Genomic DNA, 25,897 nt, shown 5'->3' with positions numbered 1-25,897 from the left:
TCAATAATAGAACTAAAAATTATTTTTTTATAAAAATAATTAAAAAGAATAATTTTAAATAATAATTTGATTTCCTTTTCGTTAAAGTTATTATGTTAAACAAATAATTTTTATGCTAATTCAAATTATTTAAATCAATTAAGTGAATATTCTTTAAGAATAAATTATTTGAATTAATGATTTAAAAATTTATTTGAAATTGAAAATTTGATGCTTGCTAAAAAAATATTTTGCTAAAGAATAATAATAATTAATTCATTCATTTATTTATTGAAGTTTAATTTCAAGTTTTATCAAATTGAAGTATCCCATTTTCTTTAAATTTTTTATTTTAATTTTTTTGATGAAAATATTAAATTTATGATGTAAAAACTATTCTTAAAATACTAAATTTTAAATATAAAACTTATAAGATAAATAATTAATTTAAAGTAAGTTTAAATAATTGATTTACTCATTTAATAAACTTTATATTGACATTTTATAAGATCTATTAATAGCAATTATATTCAAGTATTTACTTTTTATGTTGAAATTCATATTTTAAATACCATAAAATTCATGAATATTTCATTTAAGATAGAAGCATACACATTAAAATATAGATTAAATCAAAATTCTACCTTCTTATACTAGAAATAAATGCCTTATGACTAGTGAATAAAATTAAAAATATTTTTTGTTTACAGATTTTGTATTAAATTTTATTTTATATTAAAAAAAATAACAATTATTGTACTTAATATATATTTCCTATTCACTAAATTATCATTGAAAATAGCAATATATTATTATTTTTTTTAGTGTGATAAAAAGTATTATTCATAAAATGATTGAAATAAATGTTTTTTTCATATTAATACTTGTTAAACTTGGCACCTTAAAAAATTAGCACTTATTAAAAAATGGCAAATGTTTTATCCCAAATTTAACTTTTTCTTTATAAAATTAATCCATAAATTCGGCGCTGTTTATTTTGGACAAAATTTTTTACTCAACACCAACTCATTTCTGAATGGTTTTACTTTATATTACAAAAACAAGAGGATAATTTTTTGATATTTGAATAATTAATTAAAAATAACTATTGCAGTAGAATAAATATATTTTATATAACAGAAATAACTTTAGTTAATTGATATCAATATTTTGGTTTGTAAACTAATAATTAAGTATATATCCACTAAGCGATATTCACTTTGCCTATTAAAGCAAACACTTTCATACTTGCTAGTTATATGTTCATTTTTTGTTTGTACATTAAATAGGATATAGCAAATGCAGGACTTATTGATTAGCCATTCTAATTAATTAATTAATTTTAAATATTAAGCGATTGAGATTTGAATTAAAAATATATTACTGAACAATATAGAAGAACTCTTCCTTTATTTTCACTGATTTATTACTCTATATATTTGTTAATTTCATCAAAATCTAAGGTGACTGACTGTTTGGCATCAAGGGGAATATTTTTATATTCAAATTTTTCAGTCTTAAAAGAAGGTATTTTTTAAGTATCTTCTTCACTATATGTAATAAAATCAATCATTATCTTGATGCTTAAGTCATTCAAATACATTTAGCTGTTTGAGTGATATACATTACCCTTTTGAAGTAAATAAGAGTCAAATTAATAAAAGAAATAAGCATAAATTTTTCATACCAAGAATAGCACATCTTCTACTATTTCAAAAGGAAATTAACTATAAGAATATAAAACCTTTTTTTATTTATCATTTAAAATATCCCTTGAATCTTTAGGTGCTTCTTTCTTCTTTTCTTCTATGTTCTCGAAATCATCGTTATTTAACATCAAAAATGGATACTTTTTAGAAAAACTATTTAGTCCCTCTTTAAGACAGTAAAACTTATATTCAGCCAAGGTCTTCTCATTCTTTAAAAAAAGTAATTAGAATTGTTTCCAATTTATAATTTTAAATGATGCTAATTTACGCTAAATAACTGAAGATATTTTTCCAATTTTTTGTCTTTTTCCTCAAGAGGATCATAGTCAATAAAGCAAATTCTTCTAATTTTTTATAACTTATACTTTTACTCGTTTTATATAGCTTTTTAATCCATATCATGAATCAACTCAAGTATTTCAGCTAATTTATAATTAAATTTTAATAATTCCTTATTGAAAATTATAATGTATTACCTGGTTTTGAAGTTTCAAAGTCGAATCTGACTGCCTATCTTAAATGATCATTTTTTTCATTTTTCGATAACTAAATTAGTACAATATGTCTTAAATCCTAACAAATTATAAAAAGTTATTTATCTATTTAAGTTTATTTTGCTAATTTTATTTTACCTAGATAAGATTGTATAAAGTTTAATTTTATATTGCCTTTACCTACATTTTATAAAAAGTGTCTTTTATAGTTTTTGTTTGTTATTTTAAAAGATATTTATAATTTTTTTTTATATGGTTTTGTGTTTTTGAAATTCTAAGTTGATCAGATATTATATCTTTTTTGGAAACAAAGAACAGATCGATCGATCTATTGATACTTCTTGTCTATATTACAACTCTATAAAAGCTTTAAATTTTCTACTTTATTTTATATGTTCTTCAATAAAAATTAAACTTTTATAATATTTTATCAGAAATTTATTTTTATAATAATAAAATAGAAATTTTGTTTTCTCTCTTATAAAATAAATTTTATCAATTAATCATGAAATTACTTAAAGTCTATTTATCAAACTGTCTAAAGATCAGTATATAAGTTAAACTATGCTTATTTTTCAGTTATCAATGTGAATTTAAAATTTATTTCAATTCAATTTAATCCTAAATTATTTTTATTCTAAAATATATTTCTAAAATTTAATTTAAAACATTGTTTTCTGTACATTTAAGTTATCTTAAACTGCTATAAAATAGTATTGATTAATTATTAAGAATATTAAGGAAGTATTCAAAGCAAAGTAAAAATAATTCTAATAAAATCCATCTTCAAATTTATCATTAAATTATTAAGCTAAACTAATTTATTTTAAATTTACAACTAATTTTAAAAATTTTTTGAAAACATGCAATTTTATTTTTTAAAAGCCATATTTATTTATTTTTTTATTCAATTTTTATATTTTCGTAGAAGTTTTTAAAAGTCAAAGTAAAAAAATGTTTTAGATTTGTTTAATTTAAAATCGTTTAATTGTTGAGAATAAGAAATTTTTTAAAAAAAATTTATCTTTAAAAAAAAGAAATTAAATATTTTAATAAAAAATTTAAATTAAAAGATAAATGAAAGATGATTAATTATTGTAAAAAATAGATATGAGATATGCATATAATTTATTAATTAGTAAATGGATTATAAATAGCAATAAAAAGTGATTGTCTTTAAAGAAAATCAAGAAAATTTTTATTTATAATTATTAATTATATGAATATGTATAGGGAAATATAATATTAAAAGGATAAAAGATAGTGATTTCATCTATAAAAAGAAAGAAGAAGAAATATTATCTAATAGGTTTTATAAAAGATAGGTTTAAGAAATGTTGGCAAGAACTTTGAAAAATTATATGAGAGTTCAATAGAACTTAAGATTTAGCAGAGCAAACATCGAAAAATCTCCTGCTCCCCCTACCATTGGTTAAGTTGAATTAGAACCCTTCAAATTTAATCACGAAAGAGATTAATTAATTTATGGATACACAATGGAAGAATTATATGGCAAAAAGTTTGGTTTAAAACATTCTGCCACTGTACTTAGAGAAATTAAAAAGGATACTATCATGATGATTTTGTTTATCATCGGTGGTTTCACTTATTGCTATCACATGAGAGAAACTAGATTCTAGTTAGATGATGATTTCAATGAGTATGTTAATACCAACAAACAAACTTTCAGACCTATTCCTGATCACGTTAAACTCTGATTGATATGCATTAATTCATAAATCATGTTTTAGTTAGATATTAAATGAAAATAAATTTCTATCTACTTCAAATTAAACTACTATATACAGCGTAATAAAGGTTTTGGATAAAATTAGGAAAGAGAAGTATTAATAAGCATTTTATTGCTAAATATTAGAGCCATCTTTCTAACTAACTAAATAGCTAACTAATTAACAATCTGTTTATCTTTGAATTAGTGATCAAATCTTTATTCGTGTGTCTTTATGTCATATCACATTGAAGCTAAATGGAAAAATTAATAAAATTATTTATCACTCAAATATAAAACTAAATTACTGCTTTAAATAGTAATTTACTATAAAAATTTTATCTAATAAAATAATTAATTTATTTTCAATTTATTTGATATGATTTTATTATAATTAATTTAACAAAAAAAAAGTTTTAATAATATGAAATCTAATTTTGATTTATTTAATACGTCTTATATTAACCTTTTTGAGTTAAATTTTATAATAAATAATTAATTTTATCATTTTAAAATTGAAAATAAAATGATTATTTTCATTAATTTTTTATAAATTTAATTAATTTTGATTGAAATAAATTATTTGATTTCTTAATTTTCAAACATTTGAAATGAAAATTTTAAAGCTTAAATGAATTATTTATTTTTTAAAAACTGAAAAATTTTGTAGCGATTATTAAAATATTTGTTAAAAAAAAATATATTTTTTTAATTGTTTTAAAATATGCAATCAAATTAGTTTTAGTTTTAAAAATATATTGATTAATTATTTGTGTATGTATAATCCATTCTTACCACCATAAAATTGAGCAGTTTAATTAAATAATTTTCTTAAAAAATAAGTACATACATATGTATCTTTCTTTATTAGTGTTAACTATTAAGGAAAAAAAAAATAAACTAAAAGAAAATAGTTATATTCTAACAAAGAATATATTTTTAAGAAATTATTGTTAAATGAGCAAACCTTTTTAAATAGATTATTCAACATTATTGGATTTTATACAAAATATAAAGTATAAAAAATCCAATATTCCATCAAATTTAAAATAAAATTTAAGTTTAAATAGCTCTCATGATTTTTTAACTTATGAACAATATCTAATTTAACCAAATTATGATAACTTAGTATTAATAAATCCTAAATTTGATGAAAATTAAGATATTGAAATAGAATACTCAAACTAATAGGATTGGTTTTATAAAAATTAAAAATAATAAGATAAAGAAGAATGGCATATCATATTTGGTTCTAGTATGTTTCTAGAATCAGTTTCTAAAAAGGAATAAGCTTATTAAATATGCTAAATTTTTCCTCTAATCGATGAATTACTTGATTACATTCAATTCACAAGTTAATCAAAGGATTTTAGGAAACTTTTTATCCCTGATAAAAAAACTTTCTATTCTATATTAATAAAAAACATTGCAGATTCCAAAAATTCATTTTCTAATGTCTTTTCTATTAGACCACATGCTATGGAAAATAAGGAGACTTACACTGAAAAAATTTTGAAGGCATAAATTACTTTAATACTAAACTGCTTTTTAAAATTAAAGAGTATTTCAGGTGAGAAAAAAGTAACTATAAATACTGGATATATAGGCTGTGGTACTTATAACAATAATCATATTTTAATGGCTTTATTACAGTTTTTAATAGCAGACCTAGTTGGTATTAAAAAAATTGTTTTTAATACCCACTTAAAGAGTGAATAAGCTTTCACTGCCTAAAGAATTTACACAGTGATTAAAAACAGTTTTAAGCAGAATAAAAATGGAAATTTTTTATAAAAGCTCCCATAATTTTTGGAAAAAATTAATTTTCAATGTTCAAACTCAAGTATCTTTTTTTATTTTAATATTCACTTTTAATTTTATTTACTTTGCATTTAAACATTTTTCCTATTCACAACTTTAAAATTTATCTAATGAATGAACTTTTATGATTGAAAAAAACAATTTATTAATTATTTTACTTATTTCTTTATTTGAAACCAGATACCTAAACAGAAAATCAAGTTTTAAATTTAGTAAACTAATACCTATACATTATTTTAGAACCTAGTGATCAACTTCAAAACAATTAATATGGAAAATACCCTGATTTAAACAAATATATAAATTAGTAGTAAGGATTAGAAACTCCAAATCCATGCGACTAAATTAAAATGAATAACCAAAGTAAAATAAATTAAATTTTTATTACTTATATATTTCTTAATTCAAATGCTATTTAATTTTAAATATATAGTAAAGGAATAAATTTAAGGCTTTTAGAAACAAGAAATGCCTTGTTATAATAATAATAATTATAATCATCATTACAATAATAATCAAGATTTTAATTAGGCTTAAATGATATAAAATTAAAATTAATTATCTAATGAACATATTTTTTTGAAGTCAATAAATGCTTAATTTTAAGAATAGAATGAAAAAAAACAATAAAATTTAATATACTAAGTAGAATAGAAAATCGTTTAGGATGATTTCCAATCTTTAAATCTGAATGCCTTTGATTAAAGAATGATTATTTAAATATCAAAGCTTTTATAAACTAAATTAAAGAAACTTCATAAGAACAAATAATTTCTTTATGATAGATTTATGCACAAAGAGCTAATTTCTCAAGTATAGCATGATATGCTTTATATTAGATGTATTCAAAATACGCCTTATCCTCCAGATTAGTTACTTCCCAATTTATTTTAAATGTAGAAAACAAAATTTGAAGCAATTTAGTCAGAGTATGATTATGAAAAAAATTCTTTCAATTAATTTTAATGGCATGTTAATTTTGCTGATAAATAATTGTTTGGATTTTACGAAACTTCTCTCTTTGCTCAAGATGAAATTTAGACAGCTGAAAATCCACTTTTATATCACTTGAGAGAAGAGGCTGTTATTTAGGCTAAAATAAACCCTAAACTATAACCATTAACTTTAGAAGATTAAAATCCTACACCAATTTTGATTGTAAACTCGCTAAGATAAGGAAAAGTAAACACAAAACCTACTTAAAGTAATCCATAAGGAATATATGGCAGAAATTTCGAAAAAGCTGATTTAAAAAAAATAGCTGAAGCTTGTGAATAACTAAAGGAAGAAGATATAGTTGATGTAAATATCATATCTATGTGTTCTCTTTCATATGAGGCGGGATCTTATACTTTAAATTAAATAAAATTTACTTTTAACACTGCTTACAAATCTTTTAGAGAAGCTTATAATACTGTAAAAAGATTGTACTCTGAAAATAATATTCCTGTGATAATAAACACAGGTAATTGGGGAACAGGCGCATTTGGTAATAATTCTGTACTTATTGCAATTATCTAGCTTTTAGCAGCAGAAATTTCATAAGTTGATGTTTTAAAATACTATACTTTTGATCAGAAAGGTTACGAAGCCTTTATAAGTGGAATTTAAGTTTTCTAAAAAATAAAGAAAGAAATTTTCAACTATTAACCTAAATCCTTTTCATAATATGTAGAATATTTCTTAAACTAGATTTTCAATTTAAAATACAAGTGGTCGGTTTCAGATGGCAACTGAAGTCAACAAAAAAGATTAAAAATATTTACATAATTTTTGAAGCAATTTATTTTTTAAATTGTTATTTTATATAATTTTTATTTCAAAATAGTTTTAAATATTTTTTAGAAATTTTCCATTATTTATTTTTTATTATTTGTGTTAGTTAAAAAATAAACAAAAAATATTAATATATCAGAAGCATAAATAGATATTAGAATATAGTCGTCATTTAAGTATTTTATTTTTTATAAAAGCCCAGGAGATAACAAATTTATAAACAACTCATTTATTTTATTTTGGATTTTATTAATTAATTTTTATAAAAACATCAAAAAGAAGAATAAATAATAAAAATTAATAAAATAGAGTAGTTAGACAAGAAATAAAAATGGGTAATGCTTGTATTAAGGTATTTAAATTTGAAATATTTTAGGATTTAAAAGATATTAAAATATCAGAAATGAATCATTTTACTTTTATTTATAAATAGACCTAAAGGATCAAGAGATCAAATAGTTTGTTTAAAAATAAAGTAAAATGAACCTAATTTTTTAATAATTTTATTTTAATAAAAAGAGGTATTGACTGGAATTAAATACTTTATTTATTTCTTCAATGAAGTTATTTTCAAACCTCCTATAATGTTATTTTTTAATTATAAATATTTAAGAGAATAAGCTATTCTACATCATATTAATATCATTAAAAGTAATTAATATAAATATTTATCAAAATTTTAAAGGATTAGAACAAAACTGAACACGAATTGAGTGAAGGAGCTTAAAAAGAAATAGTTAATAATTGCGACAAGAGCTAAAATAATAAAGATGTACTAGAAATTGTTTAATAAAATCCAAATAATTAAAATAGTGGTAAATCAAGTTCAACATAATTCAATTAGAAACAAAATGAGAATAATGAATTAAAATAATCTACTTAAGAAAATGTTTAAAACAATTTTCATTAGAGTGGCTAATAAGATGGAAATAAATCTTAATATGATTAAATTAATCAAGGCTAAGCTCACTCAAATTAAAAAAAGATCAGTGATCATACTTTTCATGAATAAATTGCATCTTAAAACAAAAAAAATAATAATTAGTCCTAAATTACAATTAGTTAGCCAGCTAAGCCTCAAAATAATCAGGATTTCAATTGTATACCAAAGGAAATCTCTAATTCGCAGTGTTAAAATGACAATTAAAAAATGAACTAAGCTTTTTAAAACTAAATTCATAAGAGTTAAAACAGTAAGAGCAATTATGCTGATTATAACTTTTAATAAAACGTACCAAATTAAAGTCCAAATTCATAGGATTAAAGTAGTATTTAACAATGTGATTAAATTAATGGATAAGAAATTCTATCAAACAAAATCTCTAATCTACAAATTTAAAATGGCAAATAAGAAGCTTAAATTGATTAAAGCTCACATCACCCAAATTAAGATGATATGATTTTAGATGTAGAATAAAACAATTCAAATAATAATCCATAACATACTTTTAAATTTTCATATTTTCCTTAAAAAAATTAAAATTAGTTAATTCTACAAAATAATACCTCTAACCCATAAATCTAAAATGGTAATTATCAAAATTTAACTGATTAGTACTAGATGCAGTAAAGTTAAAAAAATTAGAGTCCCTAATTTCAATAGAACTTTTCTTCTGAGAAGGATAAAAATAATAATTTAACCAAGACAATGTCTGATTAAGCAAATACTTATTTACAAAATCAAAATTAGTAAAATCATATGAACTTATTATCTAATTAACAAGACTTGAATGGAGGAGCTTAAAAAGAAATAGTTAATAATTTTGACAAGAGCTAAAATAATAAAAATGCACTAAATGAGAATCATTAATTTACTTAAGAAAATATTTAAAACAACTAGATGATTTAGATAGGCTAATAACATGAAAATAAATCTTAAATTGCTTAAATTAATACAGATTAAATTCACTCAAGTTAAAATAATATCAATGGTCATTTTCTTAATCAGAAAACTGCATTTTAAAACAATCTAAATAACAGTTAATCCTCAATTAATTTTCCAGTTAGTTAGCCAAATTACCCTCAAAATATTCATGATAACTATAATATACCAAACGAAAACCCTAATTCACAAAATAATTAAAAAATGAACTAAACTATTTAAAACGAAATTCATTAAAGTTAAAGTAGTAAAAGTGGCTACGTGGATTAGAACATTTCGTAAAATATACCAAACTAAAGCCCATATTCATAGCATTAAAATAGTAATTAACAACCATATTAAACTAATGGATAATAAATTCACTCAAACAAAATCTTTAATCTACAATCTTAAAATGTCAATTAAAATGCTTAAACTGATTAAATTTAAACTGACTCAATTTAAAATAATAAGATTTTTCATTTCCACAATTCAAATAATAATTAGCCATAACATATTTCTGAGAAGGATATAATTAAGAATTAATCCTAGATAATTCCTTATTAACTAAATATCAATCTACAAAACCCAAATTAGTAAAATCATTTGAACTAATTATCTTAAATAAATAATTAAAATGGTATTTCAAGCTTAAATTAACAAATTTAAAATAAAAGTTAACTAAGCTAAACTCATTATGAAAATAATTAGCATTTGGAAACTTAGTAAATTAAACTCTAGACATCTGCTATTAATAGTAAGTAGTAACTTGAAAATGATCAAATTAACACTCAACTTTCTTAAAATAAACAAAATCCTTCAAATTAAAATATAAATCAAAATATAACTTTTTAAATTTAAAACATATAAAGCTAGCAAAATAATATGTATTCGCATTTGTTTAATAGTATAAATAATGTTCCTCAAACAAATATAGGATAAGTAAATTTAGATTAAGTTTATAATGAAATTGACAAAATATATCAAAATAAGGATAACCATATAACTTAATCTTAAAATAACAATTAAAATTATGAAGACTTTACTTAAGATTTTAATAGTAGTACCATTCAATTTTCTTTCACTTTTTAAGATTTAATAAAAATATTTCACACATTGTAATTTAAGAGCAATGTAAAAAAATAAATAGCAAATTAGTGCATTGGATTAATCTAAAGTAACAATTAATAAGATTAGTCTGTTATTATTAATAGGACAGTTAAAAATTTAATGTATCCAAAACTAGATAAGCACAAATTAATATCGAGTCACAAATAAACAATTTTTTGCTATGATCAACCCTCAGATAATAAATAAATCCATTGGCATGTTAATTTTGCAGATATTGAGTTATTTGGGTTCTGCCTCTCTTCACTTTTTGCATAAGATGAAATCTAGTGTGCTGAACATCCATTACTATATCCTGTTTCTCGAGCCATGAAATTAAAGAAAGATAAATTATTTATTCCTAAAACTATTGATTTAAATTAAGCAACTCCAATAATCCTTTATAATATTCCTCATTAAGTCCGTTTTAACTTCTCTCCTACTCAATAAATACCAACTGGAATCTACGGAAATAACTTTTAAAGATATAACTATCAGTAAATTAGTACACGAATGGAAATCATCGATCAACCTACAAGCACAAATTTAATAGCTATGGCTGCTTTGCAGAATGGCTTTGGTTGTTACACAATAAAATAAATTAAAACATTACTTTAAACTGCTTACTTATCTTTTAGATAAGCAAAAATATTTTCGTAAAAAGAATCTAAAAACATTAACATTGAAGTTATTATTCATACAGGAAATTGGGGATGTGGAGCTTTTGGAAACAACATGGTATTAATTGGGATAGTTTAGCACCTTGCAGCTTATTTAGCAAATGTAACAGAAATAGTGTATTACACTTTTAATAATGAGGGAACTAAAGCCTATAATGAAGCAGTTTAATTTTATAAATAAATATTAAATGATGGATCTCAAGAGCAATCAACAGATAAAATAATTGACGAATGGGTTAGTAAAATTGAAATGAAAAAATATAAATGGGGAGTCTCAGATGGTAACTGAAAACATTTTTATGTAAAATTAAAATAATATAAAACAAAAATGTTAATTTATTGATTGATTAAATAATTACAATTAATTTACATAGTTTATTTTTTTATATTCTATAAATACATATTCGTTCATTCATTCATTAATTGATTAATTTTTTAGATTTCAATTTACATTTATTTATTTATTGAAAAAAATTTTAGAATTGTATTAGATTATTCATTTAAATTAATTTTAAAGTAATATTCACTTCTTCATAATTTTTATATTCGGTAGAAAGATTGATTTTTAGTTATTCTATTTATTGATAAATTGATTATTTTTTTGATATTGACTGACTGATGTAAACTAATCATTTTAAAATTACAAATCGATCTTGTTTTTATTATGAATAAAAAGCAAATAACTGACTAAGTCTTAAAGTAAATAAGTAAGTAAGTAAATTTTCCATTATTTATTTTTGTACAGCAATATTTTACATGAAGTATTTTTTCTATTATAAATTATTTCTTTTAATAAGAAGAGGATAATATTTTGTTTATTTATTTGTTTATTTGTTTGGTAGCTAGCTAGCTAGTTTGCTAGGTAAATTATTTCAACTCTTTACAATTTTTCTTTTTTATATTTTTTATTTTGCTTGGTTGTTAGCAGATCCATTGCTACTTATTTTATGATTGTCTCTCGAGATGTGCGAATTTGGAGAGTTTTTATCTTCTTTTATTATTCTTTTACCAATTTTATTTTGCTTTATTATGATACAGCTGTTATTTGGGCTTCTCTATGAGGATATTCCTGAAGAACTCATGATGTTTGTCTCTAAAGGAGATATTATTATTATTTCCTTTTCTAATTCCATTTGTTGATCTTGTTTTTATTTTGAAATTTACTTGCTTTTATTGCTTGCATCATTGTTTATTGTTTTACTTACACTCAATCCTTAACCGCTGCTTATTCTAGGTACTGGCTGACTAAACTCATTTTTGACTTTTGATAAGAGAGACTTCTATTATTAAGAATTTAAATTTATATTACTATTATTCGGTGGTATATTATTTAGTTTGATTGAGGAAGAAGCGATGTCGCTTTGTTTTATTATTTATATAGTTTTTTTCATTTATAAACCTTCATTTTTGTTATTTAATACTTATTTTTAAGGTATTTAGCTATTTTCATTTATAGTTTCTTTTTTTAACATTTTTTTAAGTTAAATTTCTTTACTCTGCTGCTCTTTTTAAACATTATTTAGTGAAGATGAGTTGGAGTGTATTTCCAATAATTCTTTTTATAAAATCGTATTTCCCTTTCGAGGAGAGTTTTCTTATTCAATCGAATTAGATATAAATATTGCATTATCCATTTATTACAAATTACAAGAATCATTCCAAATATTAGCTTTTTCTTGAGCTTAGCTTTAATTTTTTACTTATTGCTCTGGACTAATTTAAACTAACTTCTTAGATGCTGATCTTGTAATTACTCCTCTACTACCACCATTTTCGAATGACATTTTTTCTTTTAATTTAGAAGGAGTTTAAGGTTTTGATTTTACTGCTTATTTATTTTCCTTTTCCTATTCAACTTAGTCTTCTTCCTCTTCAATTTCCTCATTCTCTTGTATATCTTCTTTACTTTCTATCTCTATATATATTTAATTCTTGTTATTTTGAGTACGATTTTTACTTATAGAATCATTTTAATTGTTCAATTTAATTGGCTCTAGATTTTCTTTGCTATATTTATTCTAATTATCATTTTCTATGTCTTGAAGAAAAGAAGATTAAAAAATATCCTGCTTTTGGTTTTGTAATTAATTTTATTCTAAAATCTAATTCGAACTATTCGATTCACTGAGCTAAATACCGTTCATGCCTGATACAATCCACTGCAAAGAATTAACAAAAGATTGTTCTTATTATTTAATATCCTCAAATCCAAAATCAACTTCTATCAAATTATAATTCTGCACTTTATCATTAAAAGATCTAATCCAGTCATCCATCTTATCTTAATCATCTTCACCTGCTTTGTTAGATTAATCAAATGAATCTGAAAAGAAATCACAATTATTTAAGTTATCAGATAAGTTATTATTAATGTTGATATTATTCTTTAACTCTGGATTATCCTCTTTTAACTCAAAGTAATCTCTAACTAAAATTCTTGTCTCTTAAGATTCTAAATCTATTTCATAAACCTATCTTTTATTAGCTATCATAGAGTTGACAAAATATAACCTCTCTTTAAGCAACTTAATCAATTCTCTCTATTTGATGTAAAATGATATATTTTACTTAAAATTTATATCTATAATGCTTTTCATCTCTAAATATCTGTTTAGTCTCTACTAACTTTAAGGTGTTTTATTTATAGTGATCCCATTTTTATTCTGTTTTGGCATTTATTTTTAAATATTATCGTTCTCTAAGTCTGTAGTCAAAATCTGCAATTAATTTTGTAAATACTTGTAGAACATTTAATTTTCTTTTACTTTTTCTTCTTACTGATGCTACATAAAAAGTTGTAAATCAAGGCAATCAGAGAAGGATTGCAGCATTTAGTTATCAACCATTACGCTATTTACCTGATTCACTTTACAAAAATGCTTTAGCTCAAAATAAAATCTATATTTCAATAATTTTTAGAATTTTACTTCTTATTTTATAGATATTTTTTGCTTGACTGATCAATAAAAAAAAAGGTTATAGCAAATGTATTTTCGAATTATTTTTGATTCTCTTTTCAATTTAACTATTAATTATTCTCTATTAATTATTACTAATAAATAACTAAAAGCTTGTCAATAATTAACAAACTTTGCATAATTTACAAGTCCTTGCATACAAACTTGTGCTATTTTTGAGCCAAGCTATTTACAATTTTCTCTTGTAGAAGTATTGAAAATAAATATTTTTTTACTTTCCCCTAAATAAATAAAAATATTTTTATTTATGTCTAAGAGAAATCCTTATAAAAATTATAATTTGATTAAATTTTATCAAAAAACATTGTAAATATAGCAATTATTACAAAGGATACTAATTAACATCTTTATGTTATTACCTATATAATAATAAATATTTTATTTCTTTATTTAATCAATCCTCAAAACAACACATAATATATAATTGTAAATAATTCATTATCAATGACCATAATTCCAATAAAATTTTTCTATATATATTGCATTAAAAACAGAAGAATTTATACTAATTTAAGAAATCTATTATTGTTTTAACATACCTACTTATATTAGCTATCTAAAGTTTACTTTTAATATTATTCATAGTTTAACAAATAAACATTTTATTCTCTTATCATAAAAATTAAATTATTTTTTTATTTGGCAGAATATAATTTCTGCTTAATACATTATTCTTATTTAAATAATTGAAAAAAATAAATAAAATTTACATTATAATAGATAGATAGATAATATTGTTTTTGGTTTCTTAATATATGTATTTCAGTTAAATTTCTCAATAAGAATATACTAACTCTAAATAACTTTAAAATGACATAAAATAGTATTAGAAACTATTTTAATAGATATCTTCTTTTATACCAAATATTTCATTTCAAATAAATTTTATTTTGAAATAATTTAGCTATATTTTTCAATAGCTAACTACATTTAAATTAACTTAAGATTTGCTATTTTTAGGAAATAACTTAATCTTTAATTTTACATATTATTTACAAAACTCATTGATGATAAGCTTTTGATATGACTTCTTTACAATTTTAAATGAAACATCATTATTCTATTAAAGTTATTATTATCTAAAATTTTAGAAAAAAATAATATTTTAAATTACTTCTTAGACTAGTTTTAGTATCAAATATTTACAAATGAAGGTATTTGAGTACTTTTTTAAGCAAAAAGTTTTCTTATTTAATTAAATATTCAACAAAATTACTTTATAAAGATTTTTTAGATTAATATTTCAATATAAAATCTAATAAATATAAATAAAAATTTAAAAATAAAAATAATTGATTAATCATTATAACTCTTACTATATATATCTTGATTTTTCATATTTTAATGCTGCTTGTACTGTTGTTCCTTTAATATCTTTTTTAAGTTATTTTCAATTTTATTATGTATTGTAGGTAGAAATGGAGGGGGAAAAGATTAAACTTTAAAGTATATATATATATTTTATTTTATGTATTTATTATTTATTTATTTGAAAACGGCAAAGTTAGATGTTTGGATAGTAAATAAATAAATTTAAATATATTTTTTATTATATTTCCTTTAAATTTATGAATAAAAACTATTTTTTAAAGATATTTCATTATTAAATAAAAAATAATATTGATTAAATCATTAAATATCATTTTGAAAAATGGAGTAAGAAAACGTGGAAGGTCAATAGTTTAAAATGTAAGCTTACATGTATATAAAGCCTTAGGGACCTCCTCCTGAGGATAATTAAAGCTAGTAATAGTCTCAATTAAAAACTCTTAAAGATAAAAACGCCAGCTTTTTTGAATTCTAAGATGATGAATAATCAAAAAATGAAAAAAAATAAGAAAATGAAATAAACAGCTAAAGTTAAAATTTATAAAATCCTAGTGAACAAAGTTAAATAGAAAATGAGATTGAGTAATAGTTACCACAGGATCGTGATCTTTACGAAGAAAGGAATAAAGATGATAAATTTTCTATTTTCAGTATCACTGTAACTATCATCCTTAAATTAATTTGGAACACAGTTATCTTATACCCTTTTATGGCTCTTGATGAGTTCTTCTTTTTGATTAAATATATATTTTCATGTAAATGCAGTAAAAGAAATTTTCTTTCTGACTTCGTAAATCCAATATTTTGCATAATATTTTCATTTACCATAGTTTATGTATGCTATGAAACAATTAAAGAGCTTCTTTTTGATGAAAAGAAGGAGAATGTCTACTTTTTTTGGTACATAGATGGATTTATAATGTTTATTACGCATACTATGATATTTTCTATCATATAAATGACTAAGAAAAATGACTTTTCTCTAAAATTCAAAAATATTTTTAGTTTAAACAAGGAAGATGAAGATGTATTATTTATCCACATAGACGGATGCTTTTCTACTTCTATTATGGATACACCTATAGACAATAAATAATGGCTGAAAGAATACTAGAGAATTATTTTTGAAAATTTGGAAGTTGATGTATAATCTTAGAGGTTCAATTGTTTAGTTAATTTTATGAAAAATTTGAATATTAAGTAGTATATTGGTTTCTAGTTAGTTAAAGGGTAAAACAAATTTCTATCTCCATGCTCTTCATAGTTTTTAACACTATCAGCAATCACTTTTCTTAAGATTGTATTTTGTGTTTACTATATTTTTTTATAGTAGAAGACACTTAATCTTCAAGATTTATTTCATATCTCTGTTATTACTTTATTTAGTATCAACGAAGTGTATTGCTTAAACTGTATGCTTAGCAGTTACGATCTCCGTCGTAAGACTATAATGTCTAATAATATTAACTAAGCTATTAAATTATATGGAGATGAAATAGATTATATGAACGCTATTGATGTAACTTGTGCTTAAAGCTTGGAAACATGGGATAACTCACGTCGTGCAGTTTATGATTATTATTAAGAAATACTTAAAAAGCTTGAGTGGACCTACACTTGTCTATTTTTTTACTATTTATTTGTCTTTAATATTACAATAGCTGCTTATGGAGAAATTTATATTGTAATTAATAAAGAATCAATATTATTAAAACCTCTAACTGTGATATCATCTACTTTCACCTTTATTCTTCTTAATACCTTAATTTTATTTAGAATATATTTTGGTTCTAAGTACAATGATGTTTTTGATGAAACAAGTGATTAGATAGATTCAATTGCATCAGTTGTTTCTGATATGGAGCAGCTATATGATTACTACTTTAAATAAAGAGGAACTACAAAATAAAAATATTTAGAAATTGTCGAGGACCACAAAATTGGATATCAATTTAAAGATGAGCAAATAACAAAACAAATTGATAATTAGCATCAAATTGAGGATAGTAGTAATATAATTAGACCTTAAAACGCAGATCATACAGAATAGTACTATAAACCCTAAATCCTTGATAAAAGTTCTTTTTAAAAGCAAAATGAAGGTGATTTGAAATTGTAGGCATCTTCTATACAATTAGAACAAGACTACTAGGATGTATTTACTTGCTATGACATATTATGCTCGAAAATAATGTTTGTTTCTGATTTCTATATCCAGAATTAACAATAGTTTCAAGGAGTTATTTATTAAAAATATTAAGAAAATATTTTATAATAAAAAATCTTAAAAAATATATTGAAAAGTTTAAAGAACATTCAAAAATAATTGATTTAAGACAGTAAACTGAAGTGCTATTACGTCTTTAATCTATTAAAGTTAAATTTTTAAGAAACTTTTTTCACAATAGCACTAGGTCTTTTGACATTAATTCCACAAATAATAACAAAATTTATAGAGTAGTTTTAATAACATCAGCAAAATACATTTTGAAAATAATTGAGAGTATTAAAAAATCAATGACTGAAACATAATTGATATATAAATTAAAAATTAACATTAAGGTTATTTCAAAATTAATTTAGACATATTTAGCTTTATTTTTTTTTAAAAACTTTAAATAATTTTATTGATTTTATAATAAATTTGTAAAATAAACTTTAATTTTAAATTAAAAAATTTATTTTATATTTATTTAATTTTCTGAACATTTTAAAAATAAATTAAAAATTGTTTTCGTTGTTTGATGATTTTATACGAAATTTATATTAATTACAAGTCTTTATTTTGTTTGCTTTATAAAATAAATATAATTTTTCTTTCTTTCTTTTTTGTAACATATTGTTATATGTGATAATGGTTTTATAAAATCAATCAAAAGGTTTATCATTTTTTAAGCAAATTTTATTTTAAATATCACTCAAAAACTGAGAAGGAATTCGAATTTCAAAAATAATCTATTATAATGCTTGTATTATTAAATGTTTTCGATGTTTATTTAATTTTATACTTATTTTTTAGAAATTTATTAAATAGAAATAATTATTAATTGCATATTTTTTATTATTCGATATTCGTAGAGTTTAAAATCTAAAAAATATATTTTCTAAGTAAAATAGCATTACAAGATTATGAATAAATAATAATATATTTAGAATATAGCTGCATAAATTATTTTTTATATTTTTTATTTAACTAAACAAAAATTATCATTTTAAAAACAAATAAAAGTTTTAGAGATTAACTTAATTTTTATAATTTTTGGAAAAATAATATAGATTATAATGATGATATATTTTTTATTTGCTTTAAAATTAAGAGTTGCGTGGCAACTGTTTTAAAAAAGTAATCTTTTACAACAACAAAAGATTTATTTTAATTATGAAAAGATAAAATTAAAATAGTCTTTCAACTAATATAATATAAATACAATTTAGAAAATAAAGAGGGAATTAATGATTTTAGCTTAAAAATAAATATCTGTAATGAGGTGTAAACATCAAAATTTATTGAATAACTTTCTTAGAGCTTTATTATGAAATTGATTGACTTAACTTTACATATTAAAAGATTAATAATTCAAATATATAAACAAATAAGCTAGCTCCAAATTTAGGATTTTTTAAATTTTTTGCAATTTTTTATTTTAAGAAGAGTCTCTTTTATTTTTTTAACAATTGTTTGGATATCTTTGATAAAAACTCAAGAAACAAAGAAAAAAAATTTAAAGTACAAATGTAAATCCAATTTGAGTGGAAATGCTGATACTTCTAAATGAAATTGAAAAAAATATTAATTTGCCTAAGATCTCGCTCACTTTTGAATCTGTACAAATTTAGTAAATTATTTATATACGTTGTGTTTTTTAAATAGATTTGTTCAAAGCTATTTTAACTTAATTACTTTTGTTCTTTGAAATTTGAAATGGAGCTTGCTTGTTTTTTTTCTTCTGGAAAACTAACTTTGGAAGAATAAATCAATCTCAAATAATCTTAACATATTAACATGCATTAGTTAGGAGTACTATGATTCGCATAGCTTAATATTTTAAAAACTAACAAGTTATTATCTAGAAGTTTAGTATTCTTCTTGTGTGTAAATGAATTTATAAAATATTAACTGTACTACATAGGAAAATAGATTGGAATAAAAAAAGAATTATCAAAGAAAGTGTGAACATTTTAATAAAAGAAAAATTCGAGAAAGAGGTTTTTATTCACTTTTGAATTAAAAAATACAAGTTTTTATAAATTAATTAATAATTGGACTCAAAACTTTAATCACTTCATTTCAATAATTAATAATGGATAATTTATTTATTTATTTGGAATGGAAAAGAAGATAAATAAATTAAGAAGGAACTTTTGGCTTCAGAATTACATAAAATAGGAATTATGTGTTTGAATGTATGATCATGAGTTTTTTATCAACTTAAAACAAAAAGGTGATTTTAGGGTGGTAAAATTGTTATTTTTGCGATTAATTCTTTTACTCAATTGAAAAAATTTGATTAAGGTGGGGGGAGGGGAGTACATTAGTATTTTTTTAGAAAAAAAAGAGAAGCTTTTAATAAATTTATAATGTTTTTTACTACTCTGAATGGAAATAATCAGTGCTTGATAATCAATTATCTCAACTTCAAAACCTAACAATTGTCTCGATTGTTCATAATTCAATATCAAACAAAAAAATTGTAAAACAAAAAATTGTCAAAAAATATTCTTAAAAATAAATTATCAAACTAAAATGATCGGAACTATCTTCAGCAAGATTTTCTAATTCATTAGATTCATCTTATCTTATATTCCCGTCTTGATCTACAACAAGATATACTCAGTCTATCTCACAAGGTAACAACTAATTTCATTTATTTTTTAGACAATTGTTTCAACCATTATGGTTTAGATAAGCAATCGCAAAAAAAAATAACAGAACAACAATAGTTTTGAAATGAAAGCAAAGCGAAAGCGAGAAAATTAAACAAACAAAATTTGAAGGATTTAATCTAAATAATATATTTTAATAATTAGATACTCTTATATTGATATGGCTGACTAATGGAAAGGTAACGAAAAGAACTTCAAAAGAATTTTAGATGTCGGTGTTGGCACTGGTCATCCTCTCTACTCTATTATTGACAGAATCCCTAAGAGCGTCTAAGTAACTGGTATTGATATTGACACCAACTATATTCCTGCTGCCAAGAAGATCTTCAGTAAACACTCTAACGTTGAAATTAAATACATGAACTTCTATGACATGGAAAAGGAAAAAACTTTGAAGTACGACGTTATTATTTTCTCTTCTTCTTTCATGCTCATGCCCGACAGAATTAAAGCTCTTGAAATTGCTAAGAACTTACTTGCTGATAACGGTAAGATCTATTTCCTCATGACCCTCTTCCAAAAGAAGGGCCTTATCTAAGAAATGGCTGGCAAGGTTAAGCCCTACCTTAAGTACCTCACTTCCATTGACTTTGGTTAAATCACTTACGAAAATGAATTCACTAATATTATGAAGGAAAATGGTATGAACATTAGTTACATGAAGAGATTGACCTCAAAAACTAACCTCTTCCTCAACACCTTCCGTTTCTTTGTCGTCGAAACCAACAAGGCTTGAAAGAAAAATCATTTCACAAATACTAAAAACTGCGGGGAGAGAGGTGAATGATCAACTGGTCAATAGCTATCTCAGCGCAAACCTTTTTATTAAAACTAAACCTATATTTTAATTTAATTTCTTATCTTCCAAACTCCATTATTTTATTCAAAAAACATAAACCATGTTTTAAAATATCAAAATTATTTGTTATATACTTGTATAATTTCAGGAACCTCCACATTCTTACCTTATCATTCAATTCATATTTCTATTTATCTCTTTATTCATATTTATTTGTTTACTTATTTATCTTTTCATTTTTTTCTTTTCATTCAATAATATGTAACTTGAATCACCTCTCTTATCACCCAACTTTTCTTCCCATACTTATTATAATAATTTTCTCTAGCTATAACAATTTCTTTTCTTATTTATCTATCTCATCTCATCTTCGCTCAAGCACAGATTTTTTAAGCAAGCTTTGTTAGCAAGTACTTTCTTTCTTTTAGGCTCATTTAGCTTAAGAATCCTCAGCTCAAAAATATTTATGTTTCATCTAAAATAAGGTAATTTTTTTTCCTATTTAGTGTATCTAGTATTATTTCATATTAGATTATTTAAAGTTATGAAAAACTCTTTCGAAATACACTCTATTTTATAGGTAGCGTAGTCTTATATAATAGCAATACTTATTATTGAAACATCAGATTAAATTGTAAATTGCTCTCTCTCTCTCTCTGCATATAATAAAATTTAACATTTAAAATAGCTTTCTTTTGTTTAGCTATTCATATAATTCAAAATAACATTGCGAATTGTTATGGGGAAAAAAAAAGTATCATTATTGACTTTGATCATATTTATGAATTTATCATACCTTTATCCTTTTTCAGTAGTTAAAAATTTGAAATCTAAAATCTTCACAGATTCTTCTAAATATTTCAGAGATAAATTTAAGGCATTCTTGAAAAAATACATAAAATAGTAAAATGAACAATTGTTTGCGCTGTCGAAATTTGAATGAAAAAATTGGAGAGAAGTTAAGTAAAACTTTAGAAGTTATATGGATTTTATATGGAATATTTCCAGATCATTACAAAATTAAAAAATGTTGATTGTTAGTACTACCTAGCATTTGAGAAAAATAGTTGAATAGAAAAGAAATACTTTTTGCTTAGTTTAAAAACATGTTAATTAGAAATTTGATTTATAAACATGAATAGATTATAAAAGAAAAAAATAATGCAAACAGATCAAAAATTTTTTTTTTCCCTTTTTTAATCGTATGATTATAATAAGCCTAAGAAGGGAAAAATGCAATTTATAAACCTTAATAGGGTAAATTTATTTAAATAAAGAAAGAAAGCAAGAAAGGAAGAGATCTAAGTTATTAATTAGTTTGCAAATTAAAAATTTCTTTTGAAATTATCAAACTAAATTTACTTGAATTATCATTAAAGTCTTTATTTAGAGCTTTTTCGTGGGGAAGAAAGCTGATTAAAATTATTAGATATTCTATAAAACTTGTTACTCAAGCACATAACTAAAATTTACTTCAGGGATTATAAAGCTTTTTAAGCTTAATATGAATTTGGGATAATCAAAAAAAGTAATACTCTATAGCAATCACTAAGTTTTGAAAAAGATATTCTTCCTTAATGTGAATAATATTTTTAGTTGCATCACTTTTTGATATTACAAAGATTTTTATTGTGTTATTTAGAATTGCTAATCAGAGTTATAGGTTCATCTATTTTTCTTAAACGTGTTATTTTCATAGGCAGGCAATCCAATTTCATAATTAAATAAAATTTATTTTACTAAGTGATTGAATATGCCTAACATGGAAGCTATATTTTAAAAAAGTTTTCAAAAGCTGTAATAATTTTAGTGGATTTATTATTTATTTTTTTTGAGCATGCACTATTATTATATTTTTAGAACAAGTATAATTAGTTAGTTATCTTAATTTCATAGTTTGTTAACGATTTGTGAGATAAAAAAGGGATTCTCTTAAAATTAGACCTAAAATATGTATGAATTCTGAAAAAAGTAAAATTTTCAAAATGTAGAAAATTCCTATTTAACCTTGTTTTGTTGCTATATTATTGTTTTATGCTTTGTTATGGATTCTATTTTTAAAGGATATTCTATGAAATTCTGGAATAATTATTTTTCTTTTATATTCTTGATTTAACTAAATAATTATTTTTTCTTAAATATTTCTTACTCTTATAATATTTATTTTCATTATTTTAAAACTTATTTATTTTTATTTAATTTGCTTAAAAAAATTGAATATCATTTTAATGTTTATTGATATATTTACTAAAAAAACTTTTTAAGGAAAAGCTTGCAGCTTAATAATATATTTTTTTTCAAATAATTTAAAATATATAATTTTTTAATCATTAAAATATTAAATTTATTTAATCTACCTTTAATAAATTTAAATTTATTAATTTTAAATTTATAATCGAAAATTTCAAAAATAAATATTTGAAAAATTTTAAATAAAATAAAATATGCTGTGAAAATAAGAAAAATATTAATATTTATTTTGATTTCTCAATAATAAAAAGAAATGTTTTTTTTAAATTATAAACTTAAACTCATAATAAAATAATTTGATAATTTTATTTTTCATTTTTAGCATGAATTTTTAATTAAAATTTTTTAAATTATATGAATTATGTTTATTAAATTACTTTGTAATGCTTGTAATTTATAAAGAATACACACATTTATGTTAAAAATAGTTTATATTTTGTAGATTAAGTAATTAAAGTAACCAAAAATATTTATTTTTTTTGATTAATTTTTCTATTTTTAAATTGAATTTGTTTTGATGTATTTAAAACCAAAAATTCAAAATAAACAAAATATTATTTATAACTTTAAAAATTAAAAAATAAATAAATAATCATTTTAAATTATAGTTAATATATTTATTATCATATGCTTAAACTAATTTCTATATTTTAAGCAAAAGCCTATCAAACAATGGATGAAGTTTTTCAGTATTTAGATTAATTAAAGATTAAAATATTAAAGACAAAATAAATAAAGTATTATTTATAGCTCTTAGTAAATTATAAACAATAAATAGTCTAACTAAATTTATTTTAATATTATTAATATATTTATTATTATATTCTTAAACTAATTTTTATATTTTTAGCATTATCAAATCAAATAGATGAAACTTTTCAGTATTTAGATTTATTAAAGAATAAAAAATTAAAAGTCAAAAGTAAACAAAATCTTACTTAATAAATGTAAGCAATTGAAATTTATTTATCATTTTAAATTATATAGAAAATAATATTTATTATAATATGCTTAAGCTAATTTTTATATTATCAAACTGAGTTAAACTTTTAAGTATTTAGATTGATTCAAATGCTTGGAGTCAAAATAAAAAAATAAATAAAAATAAAATCTCAATTAATAAGTCTGAGCAAGTTAAAAATAAATTATTTTTCTAAATAATAATTAAATACAATTTATTTATATATTTAGATATAATTAAATTAATTTTTATATTCATATCCCTAAATTATCAAACTAAATTAAGCTTTTCAGCTTATAAATTGATTAAAATATACTATACTAAAATTTTACTCATATTTAAATCGTTTGGGGAGCTGATATCTGGGAACAGAAGATACTAAGAAATGATATCTGGTTCAAAAATATGTTTTATATTTATATTAATATATTTTGGTCCTATATATCTACTTCTTAGTATCTTTTGTATCCATATATCGTTTGTAGTTACTATAAATATATTAGCCTAAATTTTTTCATTAAATTTTAAACTTATATTTAATATTCACATTAACCAAAATAATTTAATTTTACAAACTTAAAATTTTTAAAATAAATATTAAATTGAAAGAAATATTTTTTTATATCTAAAATTGCTATTGACATTAAACTATAAGAAATATTTAGGATTTATCCTTAAACTTTTATATTATTAAAGAATATATAAATATCATAAGCATACTAAATGTAACTGTTTTCATCCAAACTATGTTTAAATATTTAAATTCAGATTTTTAACTTTTTTTTTTACTAATTTTAAATATTTAAACAATACTATATATGAAGCAAATTAATTTTACAAAAATGTATGAATTGCTAATTTAAAAAAAAATTTTTAGGGAATAGATTAATTGATACAAGTGAATTAATTTATTAATTTAATTCATGTTTATATAGAATTTTGTTAATTTTATCTATATCTATAAATATAGATTAATTATAGATTAAAGGAGTTGCTTGATAGTTTTAAGCTTAATAATTCTAGTGATCTCTAATTTTTTCTATCAAAATTGATTTATTTATCAGATTATATAGATTATTATATTTTTGAAATTGCGAATGATCTATCTATTACCCACTTGCTATTTTGTTTAAAAGAGTTAAAAAACTAAACTTACAACTGTTTAATATCTTTTTTTCTCCTCATTTTTTTATTTGTCTATAATTAAATTTATGATATTTTACCTTTGAAAATTTTATATAAACGGTGTATCTAAGCTTATGACCAACTTTTTAAGTGTTTTATGAAATAAAAAACTTGAAAAGTAGACTATCCACCCCCTTTAAATAATTAAAATTTACATTTTCTGTGATTAAAGTAATTTATGATATCTAGATATACTTAAATCTTTTAAGAAAATAAAAATTAATCATATCCATTAAATTTTCAAATATAAAAAATTGTAATTTTTTCTTTAGAATAAATTAAAGTTAGTAGGTTTATGACTTGATTCGAATATTGATTTAATAGCTGAATTGATTACAAAATGCATAGAAAAATT

General features: G+C 21.3%; 8 protein-coding genes across 8 annotated transcripts; 5 read left to right on the top strand and 3 right to left on the bottom strand. All coding sequences in view use genetic code 6, as the record gives it.

Moving 5' to 3' along the window:
- Nucleotides 1-1,141: 1,141 nt before the first annotated feature.
- Nucleotides 1,142-2,368, bottom strand: TTHERM_00616330 (dual specificity phosphatase domain protein; the record flags this gene model as incomplete). Its single annotated transcript, XM_001024703.2, has 6 exons — nucleotides 1,142-1,303; nucleotides 1,364-1,609; nucleotides 1,667-1,897; nucleotides 1,957-2,111; nucleotides 2,165-2,261; nucleotides 2,321-2,368. 6 exons carry the CDS (start codon nucleotides 2,366-2,368, stop codon nucleotides 1,142-1,144), a joined length of 939 nt encoding a protein of 312 aa, XP_001024703.2.
- Nucleotides 2,369-3,516: 1,148 nt separating this feature from the next.
- TTHERM_00616320 (hypothetical protein) lies at nucleotides 3,517-3,900 on the top strand (the record flags this gene model as incomplete). The annotated part of the gene is made up of 1 exon (XM_001024702.3): nucleotides 3,517-3,900. One exon carries the CDS (start codon nucleotides 3,517-3,519, stop codon nucleotides 3,898-3,900), a length of 384 nt encoding a protein of 127 aa, XP_001024702.1.
- Nucleotides 3,901-4,868: 968 nt separating this feature from the next.
- TTHERM_00616310 (poly (ADP-ribose) glycohydrolase) lies at nucleotides 4,869-7,469 on the top strand (the record flags this gene model as incomplete). The annotated part of the gene is made up of 3 exons (XM_001024701.2): nucleotides 4,869-5,754; nucleotides 5,913-6,095; nucleotides 6,166-7,469. The coding sequence occupies 3 exons, from the start codon at nucleotides 4,869-4,871 to the stop codon at nucleotides 7,467-7,469; spliced, it is 2,373 nt and encodes a 790-aa protein (XP_001024701.2).
- A 761-nt stretch (nucleotides 7,470-8,230) lies between these two features.
- On the bottom strand, nucleotides 8,231-14,315 carry TTHERM_00616290 (hypothetical protein). The gene is made up of 2 exons (XM_001024699.3): nucleotides 14,084-14,315; nucleotides 8,231-14,022 (listed from the first exon to the last, which is right to left on the bottom strand). Coding segments are annotated over exons 1-2 (1,995 nt in total). The 5' UTR covers nucleotides 14,085-14,315; the 3' UTR covers nucleotides 8,231-12,028.
- Nucleotides 14,316-15,186: 871 nt separating this feature from the next.
- Nucleotides 15,187-15,438, bottom strand: TTHERM_000616289 (hypothetical protein; the record flags this gene model as incomplete). The annotated part of the gene is made up of 2 exons (XM_012800180.1): nucleotides 15,187-15,194; nucleotides 15,249-15,438. 2 exons carry the CDS (start codon nucleotides 15,436-15,438, stop codon nucleotides 15,187-15,189), a joined length of 198 nt encoding a protein of 65 aa, XP_012655634.1.
- Nucleotides 15,439-15,785: 347 nt separating this feature from the next.
- Nucleotides 15,786-17,954, top strand: TTHERM_00616280 (transmembrane protein, putative; the record flags this gene model as incomplete). Its single annotated transcript, XM_001024698.2, has 1 exon — nucleotides 15,786-17,954. The coding sequence occupies one exon, from the start codon at nucleotides 15,786-15,788 to the stop codon at nucleotides 17,952-17,954; it is 2,169 nt and encodes a 722-aa protein (XP_001024698.2).
- A 2,253-nt stretch (nucleotides 17,955-20,207) lies between these two features.
- On the top strand, nucleotides 20,208-21,083 carry TTHERM_00616270 (UbiE/COQ5 family methyltransferase; the record flags this gene model as incomplete). The annotated part of the gene is made up of 2 exons (XM_001024697.3): nucleotides 20,208-20,311; nucleotides 20,492-21,083. The coding sequence occupies 2 exons, from the start codon at nucleotides 20,208-20,210 to the stop codon at nucleotides 21,081-21,083; spliced, it is 696 nt and encodes a 231-aa protein (XP_001024697.1).
- Nucleotides 21,084-21,130: 47 nt separating this feature from the next.
- TTHERM_000616269 (transmembrane protein, putative) lies at nucleotides 21,131-22,089 on the top strand (the record flags this gene model as incomplete). Its single annotated transcript, XM_012800179.1, has 2 exons — nucleotides 21,131-21,631; nucleotides 21,727-22,089. The coding sequence occupies 2 exons, from the start codon at nucleotides 21,131-21,133 to the stop codon at nucleotides 22,087-22,089; spliced, it is 864 nt and encodes a 287-aa protein (XP_012655633.1).
- Nucleotides 22,090-25,897: the final 3,808 nt, after the last annotated feature.

Source organism: Tetrahymena thermophila (genome assembly GCF_000189635.1).
Source record: "Tetrahymena thermophila SB210 genomic scaffold scf_8254378, whole genome shotgun sequence".
Lineage (NCBI taxonomy): Eukaryota > Ciliophora > Oligohymenophorea > Hymenostomatida > Tetrahymenidae > Tetrahymena > Tetrahymena thermophila.
This window is presented reverse-complemented; position numbering and strand designations above follow the sequence as displayed.